The sequence below is a fragment of the Schistocerca piceifrons genome, chromosome 9 (genome assembly GCF_021461385.2).
Source record: "Schistocerca piceifrons isolate TAMUIC-IGC-003096 chromosome 9, iqSchPice1.1, whole genome shotgun sequence".
In the NCBI taxonomy this organism is placed as follows: domain Eukaryota; kingdom Metazoa; phylum Arthropoda; class Insecta; order Orthoptera; family Acrididae; genus Schistocerca; species Schistocerca piceifrons.
Window position 1 is genome coordinate 216,582,931 of NC_060146.1, and position 13,749 is coordinate 216,596,679.

The 13,749-nt window shown below is 44.0% G+C and overlaps 1 protein-coding gene and 1 non-coding gene across 2 annotated transcripts in view; one reads left to right on the forward strand and one right to left on the reverse strand.

Moving 5' to 3' along the window:
• Window positions 1–1,555: 1,555 nt before the first annotated feature.
• The window catches only part of LOC124716874 (extensin-like), a 67,959-nt gene continuing 55,765 nt past the window's right edge, over window positions 1,556–13,749 (reverse strand). Inside the window, exon 2 of the mRNA XM_047243426.1 lies at window positions 1,556–1,617. Within this exon, the coding sequence (XP_047099382.1) occupies window positions 1,556–1,617 (62 nt within the window). The remainder of the gene's footprint in view (window positions 1,618–13,749) is intronic.
• On the forward strand, window positions 7,249–7,323 carry Trnat-ugu. The gene has a single exon. It is a non-coding gene; the product is annotated as a tRNA-Thr (tRNA).

Here is a 13,749-nt window from a genome sequence, read left to right on the forward strand (position 1 = left end):
TCTTACGAATCCTGAAGCCTTTGGTTTTCGGGCGTGCTCTCCTGAACACACAGGAAACCATCGTTCAACAATTGTAGGGCAAGATGTACTAGCGCAGAACACATTCTTACGTGACAGCGAGCGTGTTTCCTCGTTTTGTTTCCAGTCTGCAACGAGGTTGAAACACGTATGTATTTAGTGTATTCATTGACAACGATGGCGAGGCATGACAGAATCTCTGACCAGAGAGTTATTTATCGTTGCTAGTCTGCGCTTGACCGCGCGAGAGTGCAGTTGCGCTCTGTCTGCAGTAGTAGTCAGTTGCTGTTGCGTGTGTGGAGTCGGCAGAGCGAATGGTTCAGTTGCAGTTGTGAGCTGGAGTCGGCGGGCGTCGACATGGGTCTCTGGTCACAGTTCTGGACGAGGTATATTGTTATCGAAGGTAATGAAGCAGCATTGCGCTCAGCTAATGACATATGTTAATTGTAATTAATTTGTTCAAGAATTGCCCCAATAATAATTTTTCTACAAAGTAACCTTTTTAAAGAAAAAGATTCATTTCAAGTTAAATAATATTTCCTATGCATTCCCTCCAAGAATCAAAGTTAAACATGGGCAGCATTGCACGAAGCTGTGCCGAAAAATAAGAGCAGATATAGATGCAGTTTACTGAGGTAAGAATTTTGGTTTTTGTGTTCAGGTTTAATTATTGCACAGGGCCGTAGGTCAGCGTAGCTGCCCTTGTAAAATTTATCAGGTTCATCTTAACGTTAATTTTGTGAGGACTTAACATTTTTGCACATTTTTATTATCATTGAGATTTATTACTGTGGGAAGCTAACATTTGGCTCTATTTGCATTTTTATTCAATTCTTTTCATAAAAAATTTCACGGGGAGTTTACATTTGGGCCATTATTATTCTTTAATTTTGCAAGGAGGTTACGCACGACTCATTTTTATTATTCGTTTTTGTGTGGAGTCAACATTTGGCTCAGTATCATTGTCGTTTATTTTCACGGGGAGGTTACAAGGTCACAACACTGAAGTTGTTTTCGCAAACGCTGAATGCAACAACTGCAGACAGTAATTCAATACCAAGAAACAAACTTATAACTGCTTGGCCAACTGCAATTTAGAAATCCATCATCACAGATGCAGGGCTCCATCCAGGCACGTTACATTAATACATTAGTAGCTTAAAAGAAAAAAGCGTTCATATGTTTCTCGCTTTTCATTTGGCAGCAAAGCGTAGACAGCTGGAATGGTGTTTGTTTGCTCTCAATAATTATTAAGTCGTTATGGAGTATAAACAACTGTCCAAACTGCTTGCTCGAACTCTTGCAACATTCAATCCACAAAGAATGATTCAGAGTTTTCCGTTTTCGCTGGTAAACACCAGTATTCTAATGGTTCAAATGGCTCTGAGCACTATGGGACTCAACATCTGAGGTCATCAGTCCCCTAGAAGTTAGAACTACTTAAGCCTAATTAACCCAAGGACATCACACACATCCATGCCCGAGGCAGGATTCGAACCTGCGACCGTAGCAGTCACGCGGTTCCGGTCTGAAGCGCCTAGAACCTCTCGGCCACCGCGGCCGGCACCAGTATTGGAACTTCCAGTCCCCTGTTATCATCTGAAAGTAAAAAAGCTACCATTGTTCATCAGTAAATTACTCTCTTGGAAGAATATCCCTCTGGAAGCGATAGGATCTTGCGTAATTCCCATACATTTTCGCCTAATGCTATGTAACGATTGTCTCGCACTTCTGTGTGTCGGTAACGATGTTACTAGGTCGTAGCCTTGACTGAAGAGCCGCCCCACTTGTTCAACGTAAACTCATGAAGCTGTAGCGTCTGCTTCTTTTTGCCCGCTTCTTTGCGCCGATAAAATGGTGTCACACTTCATTTGCTGCTTCATCTGGAAAACAAACATGGCTACCTTCATGCCGTTTTTTCGAAAACTGACATTCCGAGCCCGTGGCTGTGTATAGAGAAGACAACAGCAACCAACCACTTTCCACATTGCTATTTATTTACCGAAATAGCGCCGTTACCGGTTTAGAGCCGAAAGGTTCATCTTCAGATGGCTAGTTCACGTTTTACACTAGCTTTCACTCTTTTCTTTCCCAACTGACGATATTTTCTTGGATGGTGGTGTCCTACAAGTGAAACAAGATGTGAGACAATGTCTCTTTAACTGTAACTGTGGCTCACAACGATTTTAAAGGAAGTAAACGACTTATTCTACTGAAGATGTTTGGGTTACTTACCTTGAAAAGCACGCGTCATTACGCTCCAGTGCGGCATGATCACAAGCAGTCAGCACTGGAACGTGTTAGCGCGGTTTTTTCAACGTAAGTAACCAAAACATCTTCACTGGAGTAAGTTGTTTACATCAATTAAAGTCGTTGTGAGCCGCAGTTATAGTTAAAAAGACATTGTCTCACATCTTGTTTCACTTGTAGGACACCACCATCCAAGAAAATATCGTCAGTTGGGAAAGAAAAGAGTGAAAGCTAGTGTAAAACGTGAACTAGCCATCTTAGGATGAACCTTTCGGCTCTAAACCGGTAGCGGCGCTATTTAAATAAATAATAGCAGTGTAGAAAGTGGCTGGTTGCTGTTGTCATCTCTGCAAGAATCAACCTATATGTGGTCACCTTCCCCTAGAACTTCGCTATTTTTTTCTGGACAGTCTTCCTTTGCATATGTACTTTTTAAAGTTTAGACAACGCCAGTAACTCACTTCTGATTATTTGTGAAGTCCACTATATGCTGACCCCATTGTGAATCAGCAAAAGCTTCCCTTTGGTGACTTCAGGGAACTCCATTATCTCAGCACTAAAACACGGACCACTACTTGCCAGTCAGAGGTCAACTGCAGCACTGGACTCTGGTAGAGAGCCACAGGTGAAGTTGGCTGTGATTGGTTGATCAGCTTTGGCGCCATTTTTCTGCCAAACGTCTCTCGCGTTTCCTATGTTAGCCGTGCTTTTGAGTTTAATTGAAGTTCAGAGGACTTTTAGGAAACGATTAAAGGGTATTTGAATTATTGAGAGACTTGTTATGCGTTGTGCATGCATGTTCGATTTAGTTGTATATCGTTTTTAGTACGTAATTAGCGTTTGCGTGCATACTGGTAGCATCAGAAGCTTTTCTGAAGCCAACATCTGACAGTCCTTGCTGGAAACGGAAAGTTCCTGTAATTTTTGTGCCATGCTCATTCGACTTTACAGCGTCAAGCTTCATTTCGTTCCGAATCAGAACACTAGGTATTATTTTGGTTTCAGTATTACTGCCTGACTGTTGACGCAGGCAAGTTGTAAGCACGTTTTCCGCGGTTGTTGTGGTTGCTGAAACATTATTCGCAGTAAATTATCGTAGGTACTCTTGAAGACAGTTTTTAATAGGCCTACTTACTGTGGGGTAGAAGGGATACGGTAGTTTTCTTGTTATAAAGAAATGGCTCTGAGCACTATGGGACTTAACTTCCGAGGTCATCAGTCCCCTAGAACTTAGAACTAATTAAACCTTACTAACGTAAGGACATCACACACATCCATACCCGAGGCAGGATTCGAACCTGCGACCGTAACGGTCGCGCGGTTCCTGCCTGTAGCGCCTAGAACCGCTCGGCCACACCGGCCTGCTTTCTTGTTATATTTGGTCGTTATTACAGTAGCCTACATTTAACATTACCCGATTTTTGTAATCTTTTTCGTTTGTTATCTACGAGAGGTATTCTGTACATATATGAAACAAAGTCGGAAGCAGTTGTTTACTTGCGACATGCAAAAAGTTTGAAGACCTGACACGAAGTACTAACACATCTCACACTTTTTGCATGTCACAAGTAAACAACTGTTTACGACTTTCATTCATCTGACGTAACAGAGGTACGTTAAATCTTTAGCGTTATGCACTTCCGATACAAAACAAATGCTATACACTATATTTTTTTTATTTACGTTACTTTCATTTCAATATGCGTAGTAAACGAACTTTAAAGGAGATAAATGCAAGTAACGAATAATTTTTGCAGCCACTGTATCAAATTTTCCCCTGCTGTACGTAGTAGGCTACTATGAGTATATTATAACTCTAAAGAAAGTCATTTATCGAATGACTTCGCCATATTTTCTTGTGCTTTTGATTCTGTGAGTTTGTACTCCAGTACTCCACTACTGGCCATTCAAAAGTCCCGCCCGCAGTTTGGCAGAAAAATGGCCGCCGTATCGTCCGGTTGGCCACTCTCCCTATACAGGGTCTCTAAACTCTGGGAGAAAGCCGCGCTCACTAAGAACTGGTGCGGGGACAAGGAACTTACGGCAGGAGATGCGCTTTGTCCTTCTCCGGAATGCGTCACAGGTATCGGCGGACACGCCGGCGTATCCTGCTTCTGGAACACCCTGTCTATCACCTGCAGTGTCCTGGTATCCGAGAAGACGTCAACACTTTCCCTCTCCGTATAAGTGTCACTCGGTGCAAGTGTCACTAACTGCAGAGACGCGGCGTACTTTCTGAGACGATACTTCTGAGACGTGCTGCAGGGCGCACTCTCGGAAGAGGCTCTGCTGATGCACTGCTGAGTACCTGCAGAGTGGCCAGGGTCAGCAGTAGAGGTGGGTAGTTCGCGAACGAACGGGTGCAAAGGAACGGTTCACGAAGATGAACGAAAGGACCGAGGAACGAATTCCGAGGAAAGATCGGTTCATAGTTCACTAGTTCACTTCGGTCGCGGCGGTCACTTCGGCAGTTCTCGCTCCAGCCTCGGTCGCATGCTCATCTCACTGTCGGTCTCCCTCGGCCGCACTCGTCTTTCTTCGCATGTCCACCTGTCTCAGTTCCACTGCCGACTGCTCCTAGTTAGTTCAGTATCCAGTTGTTCGTTTCGTTCACTGCGCTCGCCTATTTTACATCTGTTCCAAACTGTTCTTGCTCTTGGTTCTGGCTATTCAGCGTCCACGACCGGTAATCAAAAAGTATTTGATAGTAACGTAAATTACATAAAAATTACGTTGTACGTAATAGGTACGTCTTTTCAGGTAACAAAAGGGCACATCAGCTCATTTCATTATATCGATGAACAGCAGAAGACATAACAAGGCGAGTTTTTTTCTGTTATTCATATATTTTTTTGTTTCATCGACTTGCTTTAGCAACTAACTTTCAATAATTTGCTTAATTTTTAGTGTAAGGAAATTCATATAAAACGATTTTCCTGCATCTTTCATATACAAAACATTACATTTAGAAGGCTCTAATTATTTTTAAGTTTGGTTGTTTCCAATTTCCATTACCTGCTACTTTGATTTCTTTGAGAAAAAAGAAAAAGTGGGTTGTGGGTCATTTTGGCTCAGTAGGAAAAGCGGTGCCTCTCCATTTGTGAAGACATAGATTGCCATAAAATCGTATTTACTTATTATCTCAAAAACATTTCTTCAGAAGGAGCTTTCAAACGAAAAACTTTATTGCGCGAACTTAATTATTATGATTATTATTATTGCTGCATTAACTTTAATAATGCAACATAAAAACCTAATTTTTACTAAGCGTGTGACGCAAGTATGATGAGAAAACCACATTTTATTTTATGCTTCCATAAAGTCTACTTCGCCTACGAACTCAGAGAGAACGTGACGTATATATAGGGTATAAACGATTATTGTTTACAACGTAGCATAGCTATATAGTGGAAGTCGAAACGAAGAATTTTGTACATGACACTTATGGTCTATTAAGTTGGGAAACAGCCACCAACAGGTTTACCAGACTACATGTGCTATAGCCCATGCGCATGCGGTAGCGTTCTCGCTTCCCACGCCCGGGTTCCCGGGTTCGATTCCCGGCGGGGTCATGGATTTTCTCTGCCTCGTGATGACTGGGTGTAGTGTGATGTCCTTAGGTTAGTTAGGTTTAAGTAGTTCTAAGTTCTAGGGGACTGATGATCATAGATGTTAAGTCGCATAGTTCTCAGAGCCATTTGATCCATTTTGAACCCATGCGCGTCGCGTGAGATTTTCATGTTCTCTTCTCCAGCTCTCTACACATCGTCATCGATTGTTTCGCAATTGTTGCTTGCATTAGCTTGTTATTTCTTTACTGCCTAATTATTACATGTTTGTCTGTTTGTTGTATCTGCTCGTAACGGGCAACACATCGTCGGTAATTGGCGAGCAGTCTGTACTCGGGGCCGGTTTTCCGTGCGCCACCCTATATTATTTCCCTGCGATCAGCCACACAACGCTACAGTTGGCTAAACGAGAGGTCCTGCAGAATCACAGAAATTACTTCTAAAAGTGTGCAAGAATTCTGTAATGAATGAAAACTCTATACTCCAGGGTGGGGGAGGCAACTGACCCCTCTTGGTGCCCTCCATCCTTCAGTCGTGTACACTACTAGTTTTCAGTTTTTCATAAGAACCATATACCATATACCAATGAACGGTGAACGAAAAAAAAATGAACGGTTCTCAAAAGAGAACGATCAGCAGTGAACTGGTTCCCAAGGATGAACGAGTTTGCCCATCTCTAGTCAGGAGACCGGGCAGGACAGCAGGCGGCTGTGACGTGTGGGCGCACGCGCGCCTCTGCCAAGGCCGGCACAAAGCGATTCTCCGCCATCACTCCCTCCCTCCCCCTCGGTCAACTCGCTCTGTGAGGCAGTACCTGCCGCCCGCCTCTCACGCGGCGTACAACACACCGGCTGGACCTAGTGAGCGGCCCCTGCGTTACAGAGCAACACGATTCTAGGTCCACTGGAAGTATGTTATAGATTTTCCAGAGTAAGTTTGCGAGTAACTGAATTTGCGACAAAAATAGCTGTGTCTTTTGACTGCGTTGGCTGAGATGTTCAAATATTTTGCACCGCCTTAGCACGGTATATAAATTTATACTCGATATCCTATCGCGATCTTTAGAAAACTGAGTGTATCAACGCCTGCTTGCAGCTAGGGTGTCCATTTAATTATCATTTCATTTCTAGCAAAGCTGCGTGGTCATTGACGGTAACTGTTTTTTCGGGAACAGATACTACCGTCATATATAGTTAAAAATATGGGTTCCCGGCCTTTGACCTTCTTGTGCGAACGCACACGCTATGCCCGAACTCGTACGGGACTTGGTAGATTAATCTGCCACGAGTAATGGGTATGATGGGCAAACATCTATTAGGCGCACTACGAATGTAGTGGTGTGGACATGTTGGGAATGTGGATCTCACGGGGAGCGTGCAAGGGATAACCCTGCAGACGCACTGTTCTCTGTGCCCGCGGTGGCTCAGATGGATAGAGCGTCTACCATGTAAGCAGGAGATCCCGGGTTCGAGTCCCGGTCGGGGCACACATTTTCAACATGTCCCCAATGAAGTGTATCAACGCCAGCTTGCAGCTAGGGTGTCCATTTCATTATCATTTCATTTCTAGCAAAGCTGCATGGTCATTGACGGTAACTGTTCTTTCGGGAACAGATACTACCGTCATATATACACTCCTGGAAATTGAAATAAGAACACCGTGAATTCATTGTCCCAGGAAGGGGAAACATTATTGACACATTCCTGGGGTCAGATACATCACATGATCACACTGACAGAACCACAGGCACATAGACACAGGCAACAGAGCATGCACAATGTCGGCACTAGTACAGTGTATATCCACCTTTCGCAGCAATGCAGGCTGCTATTCTCCCATGGAGACGATCGTACAGACGCTGGATGTAGTCCTGTGGAACGGCTTGCCATGCCATTTCCACCTGGCGCCTCAGTTGGACCAGCGTTCGTGCTGGACGTGCAGACCGCGTGAGACGACGCTTCATCCAGTCCCAAACATGCTCAATGGGGGACAGATCCGGAGATCTTGCTGGCCAGGGTAGTTGACTTACACCTTCTAGAGCACATTGGGTGGCACGGGATACATGCGGACGTGCATTGTCCTGTTGGAACAGCAAGTTCCCTTGCCGGTCTAGGAATGGTAGAACGATGGGTTCGATGACGGTTTGGATGTACCGTGCACTATTCAGTGTCCCCTCGACGATCACCAGTGGTGTACGGCCAGTGTAGGAGATCGCTCCCCACACCATGATGCCGGGTGTTGGCCCTGTGTGCCTCGGTCGTATGCAGTCCTGATTGTGGCGCTCACCTGCACGACGCCAAACACGCATACGACCATCATTGGCACCAAGGCAGAAGCGACTCTCATCGCTGAAGACGACACGTCTCCATTCGTCCCTCCATTCACGCCTGTCGCGATACCACTGGAGGCGGGCTGCACGATGTTGGGGCGTGAGCGGAAGGCGGCCTAACGGTGTGCGGGACCGTAGCCCAGCTTCATGGAGACGGTTGCGAATGGTCCTCGCCGATACCCCAGGAGCAACAGTGTCCCTAATTTGCTGGGAAGTGGCGGTGCGGTCCCCTACGGCACTGCGTAGGATCCTACGGTCTTGGCGTGCATCCGTGCGTCGCTGCGGTCCGGTCCCAGGTCGACGGGCACGTGCACCTTCCGCCGACCACTGGCGACAACATCGATGTACTGTGGAGACCTCACGCCCCACGTGTTGAGCAATTCGGCGGTACGTCCACCCGGCCTCCCGCATGCCCACTATACGCCCTCGCTCAAAGTCCGTCAACTGCACATACGGTTCACGTCCACGCTGTCGCGGCATGCTACCAGTGTTAAAGACTGCGATGGAGCTCCGTATGCCACGGCAAACTGGCTGACACTGACGGCGACGGTGCACAAATGCTGCGCAGCTAGCGCCATTCGACGGCCAACACCGCGGTTCCTGGTGTGTCCGCTGTGCCGTGCGTGTGATCATTGCTTGTACAGCCCTCTCGCAGTGTCCGGTGCAAGTATGGTGGGTCTGACACACCGGTGTCAATGTGTTCTTTTTTCCATTTCCAGGAGTGTAGTTAAAACGGAGTCTGAAGACAGACAGACAGACAAGAAATGACAAAACAAATGTTTTTTCCTGTGATGTAATTATAATTCCACAATTTTCTCACTTTTTCTTTTGCTTGTACTACGAAACCTTGCTTCATACCAAATTTTACACTACTGGCCATTAAAATTGCTACACCAAGAAGAAATGCAGATGATAAACGGGAATTCATTGGACAGATATATTATACTAGAACTGACATGTCATTACATTTTCACGCAGTTTGGGTGCATAGATCCTGAGAAATCAGTGCCCAGGACAACCACCTCTGGCCGAAATAATGGCCTTGATACGCCTGGGCATTGAGTCAAACAGAGCTTGGATGGCCTGTACAGGTACAGCTGCCCATGCAGCTTCAACACGATACCACAGTTCATCAAGAGCAGTGACTGGCGTATTGTCACGAGCCAGTTGCTCGGCCACCATTGACCAGACGTTTTCAATTGGTGAGAGATCTGGAGAATGTGCTGGCCAGGGCAGCAGTCGAACACTTTCTGTATCCAGAAAGATCCGTACAGGACCTGCAACATACGGTCGTGCATTGTTGTTGTTGTTGTGGTCTTCAGTCCTGAGACTGGTTTGATGCAGCTCTCCATGCTACTCTATCCTGTGCAAGCTTTTTCATCTCCCAGTACCTACTGCAACCTACATCCTTCTGAATCTGCTTAGTGTATTCATCTCTTGGTCTCCCTCTACGATTTTTACCCTCCACGCTACCCTCCAATACTAAATTGGTGATCCCTTGATGCCTCAGAACATGTTCTACCAACCGATCCCTTCTTCTGGTCAAGTTGTGCCACAAACTTCTCTTCTCCCCAATCCTATTCAATACTTCCTCACTTATGTGATCTACCAATGTAGTCTTGAGCATTCTTCTGTAGCACCACATTTCGAAAGCTTCTATTCTCTTCTTGTCCAAACTATTTATCGTCCATGTTTCACTTCCATACATGGCTACACTCCATACAAATACTTTCAGAAATGACTTCCTGACACTTAAATCTATACTCGATGTTAACAAATTTCTCTTCTTCAGAAACGCTTTCCTTGCCATGCCAGTCTACATTTTATATCCTCTCTACTTCGACCATCATCAGTTATTTTGCTTCCCAAATAGCAAAGCTCCTTTACTACTTTAAGTGTCTCATTTCCTAATCTAATTCCCTCAGCATCAGCCGACTTAATTAGACTACATTCCATTATCCTTGTTTTCTTTTTGGTGATGTTCATCTTACATCCTCCTTTCAAGACACTGTCCATTCCATTCAACTGCTCTTCCAAGTCCTTTGCTGTCTCTGACAGAATTACAATGCCATCGGCGAACTTCAAAGTTTTTATTTCTTCTCCATGAATTTTAATACCTACTCTGAATTTTTCTTTTGTTTCCTTTACTGCTTGCTCTATATACAGATTGAACAACATCGAGGAGAGGCTACAACCCTGTCTTACTCCCTTCCCAACCACTGCTTCCCTTTCATGTCCCTCGTCTCTTATAACTGCCATCTGGTTTCTGTACATTTGTAAATAGCCTTTCGCTCCCTGTATTTTACCCCTGCCACCTTTAGAATTTGAAAGAGAGTATTCCAGTCAACATTGTCAAAAGCTTTCTCTAAGTCTACAAATGCTAGAAACGTAGGTTTACCTTCCCTTAATCTTTCTTCTAAGATAAGTCGTAAGGTCAGTATTGCCTCACGTATTCCAGTGTTTCTACGCCATCCAAACTGATCTTCCCCGAGGTTGGCTTCTACTAGTTTTTCCATTCGTCTGTAAAGAATTCGCGTTAGTATTTTGCAGCTGTGACTTATTGAACTGATAGTTGGGTAATTTTCACATCTGTCAACACCTGCTTTCTTTGGGATTCTACGTGTTTGCGTTTCTCAGATACACGTATTTAGTTATGTAACTGTGTACAGGCATATTCTCTCTTTGTTTGCAGATTTTACATTTTTTTGAGATGAACTTTTTAGTAGATGCTATCGAGAACTCTGAGATCCATTACTTCAGTTGTTAAATTAGATTTTGCGTTATTCATGTTTGTATGTCTCACTCTGATATCTTTCATTACTTTCTTTCTTTCTTTCTTGTACATTATTTTGATATCTCTTGTATATTAGTTATTACTTTCGGCATAAATCTTCTAGATTAATGAAGCGATTAGTTGCTCAATGTAATCTTCGCTCGTGCAGCATTTCGAAGTGTAAAATATTTTGTTTCACTTACAGTCTTTCTTTACTTGAACAGGTGAAGACTGTTCGGCAAAATAATCTGACTGAAACTAAATTATTACCTTATTGCACTCGACTGACATTCATTGGTAGTTATCGTCTGCAGTATTATACTCCACAATTTCAGAGCATGGTGACAATTTTTGAGTTCGATCATATGTTAGGCAGCCTTCCAGTGCGAGTCAAAAAGATAAAGGCTGAGCATTACAACAACACCACGTTTCCGACTTTGATAAAGTTCGGATTGTAGCCTATCGCGATTGCGGTTTATCGTATCGCGACATTGCTGCTCGCGTTGGTCGAGATCCAATTACTGTTAGCAGAATATGGAATCGGTGGGGTCAGGAGGGTAATACGGAACGCCGTGCTGGATCCCAACGGCCACGTATCACTAGCAGTCGAGATCACAGGCATCTTATGCCGCATGGCTGTAACGGATATTTCAGCCACATATCGATCCCCGAGTCAGCAGATGGGCACGTTTGCAAGACGACAACCATCTGCACGAACAGTTCGACGACGTTTGCAGCAGCATGGACTATCAGCTCGGAGACCTGCGGTTACCCTTGACGCTGCATCACAGACAGGAGCGCCTGCGATGGTGTACTCAACGACGAACCTGGGTGCACGAATGGAAAAACGTCATTTTTTTCGTATGAATCCAGGTTCTGTTTACAGCATCACGATGGTCGCATACAGGTTTGGTGACATCGCGGTGAACGCACATTGGAAGCGTGTATTCTTCATCGCCATACTGGCGTATCACCCGGCGTGATGGTATGGGGTGCCATTGGTTACACTTCTCGGTCACTTCTTGTTCGCATTGACTGCAGTTTGAGCAGTGGACGTTACATTTCAGATGTGTTACGACTAGTGGCTCTACCTTTCATTCGATCCCTGCGAACCCTACATTTCAGCAGGATAATGCACGATAATATAAAAATGCAGTAAATGAAGCAGGCAATGGATAGGTTGAAGTTAGATATAGTGGGAATTAGTGAAATTCGGTGGCAGGTGGAACAAGACTTCTGGTCAGGTGGCTACAGGGTTATAAACACAAAATCAAATAAGGGTAATGCAGGAGTAGGTTTAATAATGAATAGGAAAATAGGAATGCGGGTAAGCTACTACAAACAGCATAGTGAACGCATTATTGTGGCCAAGATAGATACGAAGCCCACACCTACTACAGTAGTACAAGTTTATATGCCAACTAGCTCCGCAGATGACGAAGACATTGAAGAAATGTATGATGAAATAAAAGAAATTATTCAGATTGTGAAGGGAGACGAAAATTTAATAGTCATGGGTGACTGGAATTCGAGTGTAGGAAAAGGGAGAGAAGGAAACATAGTAGGTGAATATGGATTGGGGCTAAGAAATGAAAGAGGAAGCCGCCTGGTAGAATTTTGGACAGAGCACAACATAATCATAGCTAACACTTTGTTTAAGAATCATGAAAGAAGGTTGTATACATGGAAGAAGCCTGGAGATACTAAAAGGTATCAGATGGATTATATAATGGTAAGACAGAGATTTAGGAACCAGGTTTTAAATTGTAAGGCATTTCCAGGGGCAGATGTGGACTCTGACCACAATCTATTGGTTATGACCTGTAGATTAAAACTGAAGAAACTGCAAAAAGGTGGGAATTTAAGGAGATGGGACCTGGATAAACTGAAAGAACCAGAGGTCGTACAGAGTTTCAGGGAGAGCATAAGGGAACAATTGACAGGAATGGGGGAAAGAAATACAGTAGAAGAAGAATGGGTAGCTTTGAGGGATGAAGAAGGGAAGGCAGCAGAGGATCAAGTACGTAAAAAGACGAGGGCTAATAGAAATCCTTGGGTAATAGAAGAAATGAATTTAATTGATGAAAGGAGAAAATATAAAAATGCAGTAAATGAAGCAAGCAAAAAGGAATACAAACATCTCAAAAATGAGATCGACAGGAAGTGCAAAATGGCTAAGCAAAAAGAAACACGGGGCGCACCACGCCAAAGCTTCACACAACCAAAACACGATGAAATAATAATTCTACAAACTACCTTTAATAATGTTAGAAGTCTGTGGTAATGAAACTAAAGAAAATTAGATTATATGAACCTATCCTCTTGGTTGTGGTTTCAGTCCATACTATAGATGAATACTCTGTTTCACAGTGCCTGCACGGTTATGTGATTTAGGTAAAAACTTATATCTCCGAAAGTATTGGAGTTATTGATTTGAAATTTTAACGGTGTGGTTGTGTTAACCATAGAATTTAGTATACAAAGTATGAAAAAGATTGATTAATATTTAATAGTACTTCTTTAGATCCTTCGAGAGTATGTGCAACGTATTGCAAGCAGCGTTAATCAAGTACACTGCTCGCTCGGCCGGCCCAGTAGCCAAGCGTGAGAACCAAACATCTGCTGTCCTACCGGCTACACGGCAAGCTAAGCTTTCAGTCCAAGGTGACAATTCTCAACGATATGCTAACGTTACACACCGACTCATAAAAGTGAAGTGGCGACAGAAGTGCCTCGACGGATAAATAAATGCTAATCGCATCTTCTTTAGTCTGTGGGCCCGTCTACGGTGTCGTGGGGTTTCCTACGAG